Source organism: Primulina eburnea, chromosome 13, assembly GCF_022965805.1.
Source record: "Primulina eburnea isolate SZY01 chromosome 13, ASM2296580v1, whole genome shotgun sequence".
NCBI lineage: Eukaryota > Viridiplantae > Streptophyta > Magnoliopsida > Lamiales > Gesneriaceae > Primulina > Primulina eburnea.
The window spans coordinates 27300939-27316037 of NC_133113.1; the positions used below are offsets into that span (position 1 = coordinate 27300939).

At 33.2% G+C, this 15099-nt stretch overlaps 1 protein-coding gene across 2 annotated transcripts; it reads right to left on the bottom strand.

Annotated features, from left to right (window-relative positions):
• Nucleotides 1-10861: 10861 nt before the first annotated feature.
• Nucleotides 10862-14957, bottom strand: LOC140809719 (transcription factor GAMYB-like). Of its 2 annotated transcripts, none has more exons than XM_073167431.1 (4): nucleotides 14490-14957; nucleotides 12963-13319; nucleotides 11448-12408; nucleotides 10862-11267 (listed from the first exon to the last, which is right to left on the bottom strand). In XM_073167431.1, the coding sequence occupies exons 2-4, from the start codon at nucleotides 13308-13310 to the stop codon at nucleotides 10993-10995; spliced, it is 1584 nt and encodes a 527-aa protein (XP_073023532.1). In that variant the 5' UTR covers nucleotides 13311-13319; nucleotides 14490-14957; the 3' UTR covers nucleotides 10862-10992. The 2 variants fall into 2 exon arrangements, with proteins under 2 accessions (XP_073023532.1, XP_073023533.1); XM_073167432.1 differs by having other exon boundaries at nucleotides 11051-11267; nucleotides 11458-12408.
• Nucleotides 14958-15099: the final 142 nt, after the last annotated feature.

Below are 15099 nucleotides of genomic sequence, written 5' to 3' on the forward strand. Positions count from 1 at the left end.
AATTCTAATGTAATGCTGATATTTATTCTTGATATTAATATATATTTTCTTCAAAGCATTTTTCTTGAAGTACCAAGTACTAACTAATGAATGATAAGTGTTCACAAAATAAAGAGTGAGTCTCATGAAAGACCGTCTCACAGATCTTAATGTCTGAGACGGGTCAACTCTACCCATATTCACAATAAAAAGTAATACTCTTAGCATAAAAAATAATACTTTTTCATGGATAACCAAAATAAGATATCCGTCTCACGAATACTACCCATGAGACCGTCTCACACAAGTTTTTGTCCAAAATAAATTATATATAAAAAAAATCTAGTTACATTAATAACAAAGTAACTTGACGCATTATTTGACATATTCGTTATCAATGTTATATAACTATCGATTAGACCAATAGACCTTGTTTAATGATTCATACAGCTGGTAAATTATTTTAATGATCTAATTAGTTTGATAAATTGTGGCAAAATGAGAGAAAATATAAAAAAATAATATGGATAAGAAGAAGGGTGGTATTACTTAAGTAATCCAAATAACTTAATAACTACAAATATTTTTTTGAATATTGATCGTGAATTTATTTTATTATTTAGTCTCAAATATTCATCATTTGGATTGTGTAGTTGGTGATTGAGTTTAATAAAAATTATTATAGTAGTATATTTTGTTATATTTAATTTCTTGTTGTAGATAAATATTGTTATATTTAAAATATTTGTAATCGAGATAAATATGACAAGATAATCTATGTCAGATTTGTATTATATTATTTTTTCCTATAAATAGGACGATCAAATTCAATAAAACTTGCACATGAGTACTGATTCTTATGAATTCTCTTATTGTTTATAAAACGTTATTAGCACGACAGTGTAATCAATTGAGGATTACAATAAATCTTAATGTCGATGCTTTTTAAGCAGGACAACGTGTTTTCAATTCAATGTTATAATATATTGAATAGTGCTCCAGAAGTAGCACAATTATAATTATTGATATATTAGTGTTCATAAAGTATCATGATGTTGGTGGCTCTAAACTAGCATAACGTGATTTTATATTTTGAAAACCCTCTGCTCGCTTCAATGATTTTTTATTTTTTATTTTTTATTTTTATTTATCTGAGGCTATAAATCAACTTCCGGACTCGGAATATCTCATCCCCTAAGACAAGTTTAATTCAATTTGTGACATATCATCCCAGAAATATGCTTTGATTTTTGTTCGTATGGTGTGTGGATTGATTTTTCTATACATTTACTCGCAAGGTAACCTTTTTCCTACGAAAATAAGCAAGTTTTTTCAATTTTTGACGTACCATAAAAGTAACATATATTGAGTCGTTTTCGGTAGAGGTGTTCAGCGGTCGGTTCGGTTCGGTTCGATTTTCGGTTTTTTCGATTTTCGGTTTTACAAATATATAATCCGATATCCGAACCATATTTCTTCGGTTCGGTTCGGTTATTTCGGTCGGTTATTTCGGTTTTGATACAATTATTTAAATTAACAATATAAAGATATTATAAAATATAATATGTTATCTTTTGAAATGATTTCTTAGTAAAATATTTAAATATAAAGTACAAATTATGAATTGCATAAACAATAATCAACTAAGTATTATTCAAAATAATTCTTCATTCACTAATATCATCTCAATAAATAATATAAAATAAAAATAACATTATTAATTTAATTAAATTTCGGTTTTTTCGGTCGATTCGATTTCGACATTTATAATCCGAAACCGAACCAAATTAATTTCGGTTTTAACATTTATATCCGAATTATAAAATTCGGTTTAGTGTTCGAATTTTTCGATTTGGATTTTCGATTTTTTCGGTTTTATCCGAAGTTTGAACACCCCTAGTTTTCGGTGTGTGTGGATTGATCCATGTGTACGTCTTTTGCAAGATGTACATTATGTTTGTTTATTATTAAATTTACACATCAAGTAAATGGGTTTATGTATATGAGACTTATGGGTCGTCACAATTTTGAATTAATAACAATAAGATTTTTATGACAATATTTCTCATTTGTTATTCCTGTAAATCAATGTGTTCAACCTTAATGGAGGAAAAATATAAGCTAAAAAACATTATTAAGAATGTATTTTATTTTTATATTTCGATCTTATAATATAAAGTGAACATGAAGTTCAAAGTTTGATTCTCAAAATACTTTCTTTGATCTTGTGTATAATATCACTGACGTTGTTTAGCATTAATGTTTAAGTTGAATGATGTATACAACTTGTCTCAAGTGACGGATAACACATTAAAAAAAATGAGAGAATATCTAAAATTCAAAAATAATGGAAGTTGGTCATTCTGAAATAAATCGATATCCTGCATGAGCACGTTTTGTTTTACTTGAAAATAAGCATAAAATAAGTTAAAAGCGTGCATGATCAACCAACAAATTCAGTGCATCCAATTTGGATGATGTTATTCATAAAGAATAACAAATATATTAAAATATGAGATTTTAACAAATTATTTGTTGTCTCATAAAGTTTGGAATTGAAATGATATAATTATCGATAATTATTTTGCTCTCAATATGCATTTGTTATTATGCAAAATAATCAGTAACTGGAACTAAAATTTGTAGAAATTATAAATAACAAATAATTGGCAAATGACATGTTGCAATATGATCTAAATTTAGCAAAACTTCTCAAAATATCCAAAGCTGATTATGAGAAAATACATGCACGGGTAATGGATGTGTGGATTTGATGTTAGGAACGAAGATGGATTTTAGAATAAGTGAGTTAACTCTTTTAAAAAATTTCTTCTAAATTCAAGCTAGTATTAACAGTTGTTGATTGTTAATTCTTATTTCTCAACTAGCTAGACACAACTAACCACTAGAAAATGGTTTTTTAAAGTGCGGAAGGGGCCAAATGGTTTTGTGACCTCATATATACTTAGATGATCTTTTAACAAATAACACTGATATATAGATAAATGAAATGTAAAGTTCAAAGTAAATGACAAAAAATATAGAAAGTTCGAATTCAAAATCCTTTCATGTTTTCTTTTTTCCACTCAAAGAAGAAATACACTAGAAAACTTTGGTTTTACAAATTTTGTAACAACCCACTTCAGTTAGACTTTATCTACTACCTAAAATGAAACTCCCAGTACACACTTCAATAGAAAACACAATCAAACTGTCTCTTTGAACCCTATGTATAGACAAGAAAACACAACACTCTAACAAATAGCTTGAACATCTTGAGTTGGTTGTGCAACATATGATAATGCTTGATGATCAAATATAGATAATAAGTGTGTGCGTGCTAAGTTGAGCAGATTGATGATAGAAATAATAAGAGTTATCGAGATCTTGTTAAAGGCAAGTGATAGAATGCTCCACTCGTCTATTTAATCTTGATTCATTGTCTTTATATGATTGAACATATCTAACGTTCAAATTTTTTCAACAATCAAAACTCTATGGCCGACACAAAAGCAACATTGTCTTTTGTCTGTTCATAGTAAGTCGCCATTAATACTCCTTGGCATGTATCCAAATATAACAACTAACGGTTTCTGAAAAGTTGATTCATAAGAAAGAAAACTCTGCGCATTTTTCGTCTTATTAGGAGACATTCTTGAACAACTGGAGATGTCGGATAATGTGCATTGATTGATCAAATGATTTTCTAAAACATGCCCGGCTGTTATGTATAGAGAATAACTTGATGCATGAGAATACTAGCTGGCCGAGACCAATATACGGCTTGATTACACTTAAAAAATTGAGGTTCGATCTTGAAGCAGATTGAGCTAAAGAAGAATTATCTATCATGACTTAAAAAAACTAATTGTAAGAAATGCAGTCCTACTAAAGTCTTGAATAATAAGCAATACGACGTGTGTCCATGGCATCCAGCTTAAAACTTGTAAATACAATAAAATAATAGTCGGATTTTGAAATTTTTCGATGTTGTTTGTTATCACCAAACTATGAAATTTCAGTAAAATAATTTTTCTCTTTTTGGTGAAGACAAAAATAAGCTGCTGGACTCAACAAAATACATCCAAACAGTTCAACACTTAAACAAAATAAAGAATGTATTTCATCGAGTAAATGAATTACATCGTTACAAAAATTTGTATAAAATATGTCATATTACACATACAATCCTATTTCTATATTGTCCACTTCCGCTACGTACCATTTTGTCCACCACTACCTCATCTCTTTTGATGAAAGTCCACGACCTTCTGTCTCATGACTTTTTCCTTCTTCTTCTTCTTCTTCTTCTTCTTCTTCTGTTCCTTGTCTTTTCTTTTCTGTTCTTCCCCATTTTTGGCATAACCATGTTGCATATAATCTATCATTTCCTGTAGCTGGCTGCCTAGGGTAAATTGCAAGTTGTCAATCTGGGCCTCTAAGTGTTGCTAAACTTTTTGATCTGGTCGAAGAGCACTACTGCAGACTCTTTGTCATTCTTCGTTGATTCAATACGTTTGTAGTTCACTGTGACAACAATAGAGAGAAAATAGAGTTCTTTTAACATCTGTTTCTTGAAATCGATGAAGAAACTTGTTGAATCAGTTTTTTGAGTTTCAAGACCGCCGAATTCATTCACAATGGACTCCATATATATGAGCGAATATATACGTAGATGCATGTCAGACTCGTCTGTTTCTTCTTTATTCTCGGAAGAATCATCATCCTCGTTAGACTCGAAAGGACCTGCTTGAGCTATATTCCAAGAATTAAGGTCTGGCTAGTCATCCATCTCAGCATTAGCCGCTAGAACTTTCAATGATTCACAAACAATGATAACGACAATTGGAGTGATATCATCATCTACATTATTAAGATCTCCGCTATCTTGAGCTATTGGAGGTGGAGAGCAAGGAGTTATTGTAGCGTCTGAGATAGAATCATCCTCATTGTGAATAATCTCCACCTCATCCATAACAAAGTTTTGCATTGCAGGAGGAGAGGCTAGCTTGGACGCATAAAAAATTCAAGTTCAGAAACATATAAGATCACATCATCCATTGAGGTCAAGGGAACCTCAGGCATGGGTGCCATCTGATGTTCAACAGACTCAGGCAGCGAGGAAGGGTCATCGGTAGACATAGAAACATCCACACCATGTGGACCAATGGTGGAATCATCAACATAACAATTTTTTTGAGAAAAAGAAAGAATTTTTATCTCTGGATAGCAAGCTTGATAACCATCTTCACTGTCTGTCTGGTTGATAATGTATTGAAGAGTTGCCAGTTGAGTGTCTTTCTCAGGCATTTCAACTTCAATCACGAGTTGGTCACTAGCTTGATTTCTATTCAGATCCACCCCAACCCTATCATCATCATCATCATCATCAATTGTAAACTGGTCATCGACTGTCTCTCTGGCTTGATCATCTTCACCCTCTTCCACCTACAGCTCATATTCATGCCTTTTGATTTTGACCATCATGGAATGGAGAGGAGAGGAGAGGAGATGGCATTCCAACTGCTGGATTACGGTAGAGCATCTTGGGCATACAAAAATCGTTATAGCGACAATAATCATGGTATATTTCTTCACAAATAGTGACGTGATTCATAAAAAAATATGTGGCCAACCAACGGAAATTAAATGATTTTATGGTGTAGCGACAATTTGAATTAAAACGTGAATTAAAAAGCGACTTGTTCATTAAATGATTTCATCACTAAGAAAAAATTTAAATTAAAAATTGTCGCTACTAAACGAAAATATAATTTAAAAATCATTGCTATTTTGCAACGAAGTTTGCCCATTTTCAGCGATGATTTGTTAATATCCGGCACAAATATTTTTAAAAAATCATAGTTTATATTAATTTTTTTTTTATATTTAGTATCAAATATTAATATTTATTTTTTAAAAAATTAATAATTTATATACTTATATTGCTAATCATTACTAATTCTTTATATAAAAATATAATTTGAATAAATGGATTTAATAGATATCACATTAATAAATTAACTAAAAAAATTTCAACCAAATGACATTTATTATGAAATATGTATATTTGTCTAAACTTTCATTATATCGTATATATATGATTATTCGATTTGTGAAATAACATGGATATATATAATAAAATCCCAAAGCGACTCCGACTCCGACTCCGACTCCGTCTCGTCGACGTCATAGTCGTAGTCGTAGTCCTCCTTGTAAGGAATTGTTGTTGTGCAGGAAATAAATATAAAAATATTATTATAATGTGTGTATCAGAAGTTAGTGTTGTGTCCGGTGTTGTCAACACTGTACGCAACACGGCAGCGGAATTAAGTATTTAACACACAAATATAACTTTAATAAATTAACTCTAGATTTAAATTATGCACAAGTACGAATACTTGTGCGATGCCTCATGGCAAAAAATTCACTAAAAAATTATGTAAATCGTTTACACCAAAAACAATACTAGTGAGAAAACAAAACAAAATTCCTTGACACTCCAAGGAATTAAAAATGCATCAAAACACACCACATAAAAACTAGATGCATTAAATAAAAAAAGTGTGTTGCTTAAAACCAAACGAAACCACTCTTCGATCAACACTCTGCGTCAGTGTTGTTCTTGAGTGTTGGCAACACCAATCGGCAACACGGTATAACAGTGAATCAATCACACAAACACTTCACACGAAAATCTCCAATACTGAACTTGTGTATTCAGAAAATGCTCCAGCAGCTTTCTGCGTTGCAAAGTGATCAATCGATCACACGAAAACTGCTCATCAAAAATAGGCTCGGCTTTCGTATATTCTTCTATGTAAGAACTCCTCTGCCGACCTTCCCGAAGACTCCCAAAAACTCCAGCAGCTTCTCTTCACAACAAAGTGATCCACAATCACACAAAACTTTAGCACCTACACAATAAAGTGACAACCCGATCACATAAAAATGTAGAACAAATATATGTTGGATTTTGTAATTTCTTCTATGTGAAAAGCTTCCTAGTCCAACTCTCTCCTCTCCAAAAACCCCACTGTACGGCTGCAAGGGTATCCATATTTATATCAATAGTTTGACCTAAAATTTATTCCATAAAAGTGTCCTACAAAATATGGAAACAAGATTTTCATTAGATAAAAACACTTTCAAATAAAGATAAAATATCTTGGAGATACAAATCATATTAAAAACAAATACTATAATATCTATAGATACATAAAGCAAGATCTCATAGTCTACAAATAAGTAAACCAAGATATTATCATTTAAATTAAATCAAGCAAGATTTGATAATCTAGAAAGGCAAAATCATAAATTGATAATATCAATTTAGCAAAATAATAAAGGAATAAAATATTCCTTTCAATCTCCCCCTTTTTGCCTTTCTGGACAAAACATCCAAAAATGATAATCTTGGTTAGCATCGCAGTCAGTTAAGCTCCCCCTGCATTGGAGTGTGTCTCCCCGTGAGTCAAAGTTCATCTCCCCCAGAATTAAACATGTTAGAGCACTGGTGTTGTTGACAGTGTTGTCAACACCATCATTAGAACACCTGAAAACATAAGAAGTCATACGAATGAGAAATTCATTAATCATGTAAAGCAACCTAAAAAGAGCATTAAAGACAGAGTATAAGTATTCATTCAAGCTCAGCAACTCCAGATACTCAGCATCATTCTTTAGCATTTTTGGTCCTCATACTCCCCCTTTTTGGCCAGAATGTAAGCCAAGTTCCAAAATCAGACTATAACAAAACTTATGTGCTCTTACTCTAACAAAAACAATACATCGATTCAATCCTTCAGCTCCAAAAAAAAACCGCATGGTAAATGTAATATTTCCGAAATTTACCCAAAACACTCAAAACGATTCTATCCCAAAATCAAACAGTAAAATTGATTCAAACTCTTGTTACGACGATTTCAAAAGAAAATCCAGTAAAACCCACGTCGATTATAACTCACTGACACAAGTATACACATAAATTCAAAATCTAGATAATCAAGGTTTTTATCAACTGTCATAGGTCAACACTGATATGTCACTGCACATGATGAATTCACGAAACAAAAGTCAATATGCATGTCCTAAATATGCCTCCAATATGATGAATTATCAAAATGTCAGGCAATGTATAAACTGTGCTATGACAGAACTTGGTGTTGGCAACACCTTCTAGCAACACCACCGAGTTTTATTCAAACTTCCACAAATTTTTTTCTTTGATTCAAAAATGGTAGCTCCCACACTAGAAGAACGGTCTTCAATGGACTCCCCTAGGTAGCTTTTTCCATTACTATTTTTACTTAGAAGTGGTAGCTCCCACACTAGAAGAACGGTCTTCAATGGACTCCTCTAGGTAGCTTTTTCCATTTTCTTCTAATATTTTTTATTTACCTCTTTTCTGTTTTTCTCCTTTTGCTCACATTTTCCAAGTCATCTTTTCACTTTATACAAGATCACGATTTTCATGACTGTCCTCAACTACTCAATGCCTTGGATTTGAGCAAAATCTATTTCTCAACATACGATTGGAAGTATGAACACTCAGGGGTACCTTTCAGAAATTTGCCTCCACTGTTCAGTCATTGCACAAATAAATAGGATGATTATGAATATGCAGTATGCCTAATATCCTAGTAATGGTCATGCAAAAACAAATGTTGTCTCTGGTGTTGGCAACACCACTGACAACACTGAACAAATGTTTTTCTTTTAAAGTACACACATGCTGAGAGATTTCCAAAGATTGGAAAATCTCTCAAAATCCAAAGGTTTCGTGAATATATCAGCCAGTTGATTCTCAGTCCTAACAAATTCCAGTCGAATTACGCCTTTTTCAACCAAATCTCGAATAAAGTGACGTCTTATGTCTATGTGTTTTGTTCGAGAGTGTTGAATAGGATTCTTAGAAATGCTATAACACTTGAGTTGTCACGATATACCATCATGTAATTGCTTAACTTGTAATCTAAGAAAGAAATTTAGTTCTCCTACCATGCTCATTTTGAACTGTGATGACATGCAATCCACAAAGTTATTCACAAGTATTTGAGATGAAGAATCGAAAATAATATCATCTACATATACTTGACAGATCAAAATATCAGATTTCAGTTTTTGAATGAAAAAGGTTTTATCAACCTCACCTCGTTTGAAGCCCAAGTTTATCAGATTGTCAGCTAACCTACCGTACCATACCCGTGGAGCCTGTTTCAGTCCATACAAGGCCTGTGCACATTCAAATGTGAGTTCATCAGAATCATTATCCTGGATTTCATGATTACCTGAGTCACCGTGAGATTTAGCATTGAGACACAAGGATTTTGAAGTGTTTGTGTGATTGATTCACTGTTATACCGTGTTGCCGATTGGTGTTGCCAACACTCAAGAACAACACTGACGCAGAGTGTTGATCGAAGAGTGGTTTCGTTTGGTTTTAAGCAACACAATTTTTTTATTTAATGCATCTAGTTTTTATGTGGTGTGTTTTGATGCATTTTTAATTCCTTGGAGTGTCAAGGAATTTTGTTTTGTTTTCTCACTAGTATTGTTTTTGGTGTAAACGATTTACATAATTTTCTAGTGAATTTTTTGCCATGAGGCATCACACAAGTATTCGTACTTGTGCATAATTTAAATCTAGAGTTAATTTATTAAAGTTATATTTGTGTGTTAAATACTTAATTCCGCTGCCGTGTTGCGTACAGTGTTGACAACACCGGACACAACACTAACTTCTGATACACACATTATAATAATGTTTTTATATTTATTTCCTGCACAACAACAATTTCTTACACTACTCATTGTCACCAAACTGCTATGTGCTCTATGAGACAATAATAAAATGTATACACAAAACTAATTATTATTTCCAAACTTAAAAAAATAAAAGTACTTAATATGTACATTAATTGACTAAAAATTAAATTCTCTACACACGTACTATCGATATTAATTTATAAATATTTTAAAAAATATTATATACATATATATATATATATATTTATATATATATATATATATATATATATATATATAAATATTTGTATCTGCAATATTTAAAAATATCAAAACATAGGAAAATAACATTAAAAAATAAGTATTTTTAATATATAATTAAAATAAAACCAATTAATATGAAAATTTTAAAACAGTATATACATATATACAAAGATATATTAATATTTGAATTTATATATATAACTTAGATTAAATATTAGATGATAATAATTTATCATAAACCATCTCTATGTCTTTAGTTGAAACAATTTATCATAAACCGTCGCTATATTTTGTGACGACTTCACATTTTCCGTCGCTATAATGTCGTAAAAACCTCGCTAAATTGCCATGGTATCATAAAACTATGGTAATGTTTTAAGGAAATCGTAGGCAAATTCAAAACAACTACGGATTTAGAAAAAACCTTTGCTAACATCGCTAATTTTAGCGACGGTTATTCTAATTCCGTTATGTAACAGCACGCTTTTGTAGTCGATGCCCATTTGATCAAGAAGAGATGAGGGTTTTGTCAGTTGAAAAGAAAAATGAGGACTTGATAAAGAATCAGGAGGGAAACCAGTACGGTTTTGCTGATGGTGAATAAGTCACTGCTTAATGTTGGAAATGCCATTGATGAGATTTGAATCGTCGTGAATCAATGAGGGAGATTGGAATTTGAATGTAAATATATTTTAATTTAATGTGAATGAAAGTCGCCTTGCTTAATTTCTGCCATTTATAATTCATGTCAACGTATGCAGCTAAAAAAAAATCTTCTGAACTTGGATTTTAGAAAAATTATACATAAATTTACTTTCGTGTACAATCAATGGTTAAGGCGTTGAGTTTTTATTGTCGTGGTAGTTTTGTTAGTATATTGAAATGAAAAACAGTTGCAAATTTGATACACATGACAATCAATTAACATGGAAGATTTTAATAACTGCAAATGAAATATTATGCATAAAACCAGAAATACTATTGATTCTGCAGAAAAAACTGTCAGAAGGCATGTTGCACAAGACGCAGCCTTCCAAGCACAAGAATTGTACACGTGAACCTTACTTTGCTCGAGAGCTGATGAATCATTGCCAAGAAGCATTTCCAACTGCATGTTTTAAGCAAGGAACGGTCCTTGATATGGTTTTTATTAAGACCAAATGCAGCATTTGTGGCAAGTAAGAAATCTGGCCTCGAGAAAATCAAGTCGCTTGTTGTCTGTCCGTAGGAGTCGTGTGTCATTAATGCCAGGTGGGACACTTCTATAACTATGCATCCTTCAAATAAAAGAGAAACTGTTTTAGCACAGCTTAAAGCCAAAAACTGAAAAAAGGAAAAAAAAAAAAAAGAAAGAAAAAAAAAGGGAGAAATAGAAACGAAAACAGAATATCTCCACGAGGAAATATATAAACTAAGGTGGAGCCAAGAAGTCGATGTAAAAAATAAAGCATTGAGACCTGGCATGACCTCAATAGATTGGAATTCATCCCATGAATTCCCATTGATGGGGGTACTTTCAGTGAACACGGCAGGAGAAGAATGGCCTAAAGGAGAAACTGTTTCACCATATGGTTCCCATCCCGTCTTTTGGAGATCCTGAGATGAAATATCTACTATATCATCTTCCATGCCAGAAGCATGTGAAGTCTGCTGGTGGCTGTTCTTCGACGAGATTTTCATAGCTTGTGATTCATACAGTATTGCATCCAGTAGGCCACTGTTTCGCGGTGATAGATTGCATGCCGGAGTGCACAATTCATATGGAGGAGTTTGTGTTAACGTGTAAACAGACTCAAGGGAAGGCAATGGGGTAGAGGGTGACCCCCAACTACCCATTTCAGTTTGGAGTGAAGGGAGCTCCAGCTTCGTTGCCCAAGTAGGCTCTGAAGAAGAAGAAGGTTTGCCATTTAATATGGCTTGGCTGTAAGGAAGTGCACTTGAGGATAATCCATTATAAGAACTTGAATTGTATTCAAATGCAGAAGAGAATTGAAAAGAGTTGGCAGTTGGCAAATAACCATCATAGTGATGTTGACTAACATCTGGGGTGATGTCACTAACAACCGGATTTAAACCATGAAACAAACATTCGGACCCTTGAGGGTGATTACATTGATGAGATGATGAGAAACGAGACTCGTTTGGTTGAGAAAAGTATTGATCTTGTGCTAGCTGGCTGTTGACAGAATACAACCGCTGATTGAGTTCAAAAACTTTGAATTCTGGAATCTCCGTGTTAAATAAGTCAAAATTCGGTGCTTCCATAGATGAGAACGTATTAGTATCATCATTTTGTTGGTTCTCATTAAATGATTCCACGTGCAAATCAGGTGGATAGATGGGTAATCCGGCTCGTTGCCTTCTTTTGATTCTTGTGTTCCAGTAGTTCTTGATCTCATTGTCTGTGCGTCCAGGTAACTAAGAAGAAAAAGAATAGACAACAGGACGAGTAAGAACAAAGAAATCAGTAAAATAGCACTAAAGCTCTTCAGAAGCAATGGAACCATCATACTCAACTCATTTAAGGGAAAACATTAGCATATTAGCATATCTATTGTATCACAGACAAAAGGGCAGAGTATCTGATTGACTAGAATGAAAATAACATAGATAAATGGATAACATGGCACCGTTACACTATAGCTCATCCAGAAGCACTGATTTATCATATTTTGCTTGTTTAATGCAAACCATTTGCATATTAGCAAATATATCACATCACACGTAGAGAGTAGAATATGTACATGACTAGAATGAAAAGACCATACACAAATAGATAACAGGGTACCATATCATAAACACACATCAAATGTACATCACAGCTCCTTTCTATGTTATAAACACTAAATAATTAAGTAGAAATATATAAAAAAAACTAAAAAGTAACAAGTAGGACATCCAAACCAGCAACAGATAGACCACGGGTAAATATTTTGTACTAAGTGAAAACATTAGGAAGAACAAATGCATACCTCAGCAGCCATTTTAGCCCATTTATTTCCCATTTTGGCATGAAGTTCAATTATAAAGTTCTCTTCCTCTAAAGTAAATCCACCTTTTTTCAAATCAGGTCTAAGGTGATTTGCCCACCTCAAACGACAACTTTTTCCACAGCGGGCAAGCCCCGTATGTTTCTGAATTGCATTCCAGTTCCCCTCTCCGTGCTTGGTGACATATTCAACCAAAATTGCGTCCTCAACAGTAGTCCAGGGACCCTTTTTAAGCGAAACATTTCCGCCCACATTTCCTCCATCATTAGCATCCTCTAATGGTGAATCTTCACCATTCATTGGCATCATGTCCTCACTGTCATTTGTCATACTAATCACCTGAATGTGTAGGGAAAAGTATCAATATGGTATGCAAGGCAGCAGCTCATTGCGAAAGCTCAGATTCTAAAAGAATATGATGCAACTGTTATTGACATGTTGGGGAAAATAACAAAATCAAACAAGAATATATTAAAGACAATGAGAAAAATTTACACCAGAAAAATGTAAAGCAGGCATACATGTTAACAAGATATGGAGATAGAAAGCAACATTTTCGAGTTATTTGACAGTATATCACGTACCAAGAAATGTAGTAAACTCACCAAAATACACCAATCATTAAATCTAAAGTCTAAACAAGGGAAACAAACACTTTTGTTTTTATGGATCATCATTGAAACTAATCCTTGGAAGTCAAACTCACTATAATGTGGTGTTAAACAAAGGTGTTACCCGAGTCAGAACAGATACACAAGTCATAGAAACTCATCACTGCAAACAAGGTAGGCAATAAAAATTCAAAGCACATTTTGTGTGTGAGACCGCCTGTATACAGCACGAATGACGACTTAACTAAATAAATAAGAACCATCACTTTTTATCCTCAATCATACAACATTGCATAAATCTCACCAAGAATAGTACATAACTGCTGAGCTGCATCCTAACCAAAAGACATGCACGATAATTTGGCAAACTAACTTATACTCTTAAGAATATTACAGTTCACATTTGCAGTTAATTAGTTAGAAGAACAGTTAGCCAGTTGGTTAACCGATTAAGTTACATGCTCTTGTAATCGTAACACAGAAAAAAAGGAAGAACTTTGTATTTTATTTATTTTCTCAGTTGGAATGAATGAACAATTATCTTCCATATCGGTTATTCTCCCCTAAAAATGAAAACACTAGCCTTCATCCCTGTACCGCACAATCGCATCCCAAAAGATATCTCTCGATAAAACAAGGATCATCTACCACAATGACATCGAAAGCCGAAGGAAAAAGATTGGACTACTCGAAATAAGCATATTAATACAGATCAGCCACGCCCAAGATCTATCCAAGAAAAGCAGAAATCAGTTCAAGAAATTGTTCAAGTGCGGTACATAAACAGACAAATCTGCACCACAAAAATTAGAATGTATCCAGGCATGCAACACTAATCACGGAAATCGAAATAAGCAATCACGTATATAATAAAAAGTCTCATTCGTGTTCATTATACCTTGATAGCCCAACCCCGTGGAAGGGGAATGCTACGCGCTTCCTCGCGACGAAATCCGTGAGCACAGGTTTTTCAGAAATAATTTTTCAAATCAGGAAAAATACTACAACGTAAATCTGAGCCTGAATTAACTCTCACACACAGTGAGCTGAAAATTCTACAAGGGCAAACAAATAAGAAGGATATGAGAAAACCAAAAACAGCTTCGATCAATCTTTCTCGGTTCTACATTTAGATGGCCCAGAACCCAGGAGAAACGAAATTCCAAGAACCCAGTCGTTTCAACAGGGGAAAGACGGCAACATCAACTTATCCAAAAAAATCACTGATACAGAAACAAGTCACGTGTCAGTCGGAAACGGAAATCGAGCGGGAGAAAATAAAAAGCAAACTAGAAGATCATAAGGCGGAAGAAGAGAGAACATAGAGGATAAATTCGAACCCGTTTGCAGATTGATCAGCAAAATCAAAAAGAGAAACTCAACAATTCCAGCTCCTTCTCCTTCATGAATTTCCTTGATCCGCCATAGTTGCATTGTTTCTGCTCTCTCCAGTTAACTTGGCGTGGCGCGTGTGAGAAGACAAAAGAAGTCGAAAACTAGCTCTCAAA

Bases quoted from the DNA above. Each gene is read 5' to 3' on its own strand.
- LOC140809719 (XM_073167431.1), bottom strand. From the start codon at position 13,310: ATGACAAATGACAGTGAGGACATGATGCCAATGAATGGTGAAGATTCA. The intron at 12,409-12,962 runs GTATGCATTTGT...TTTTCTTCTTAG, and splicing joins GGGCTAAAATGGCTGCTGAG to TTACCTGGACGCACAGACAA. The intron at 11,268-11,447 runs GTCTCAATGCTT...TTTTATTTGAAG, and splicing joins ATCTATTGAGGTCATGCCAG to GATGCATAGTTATAGAAGTG.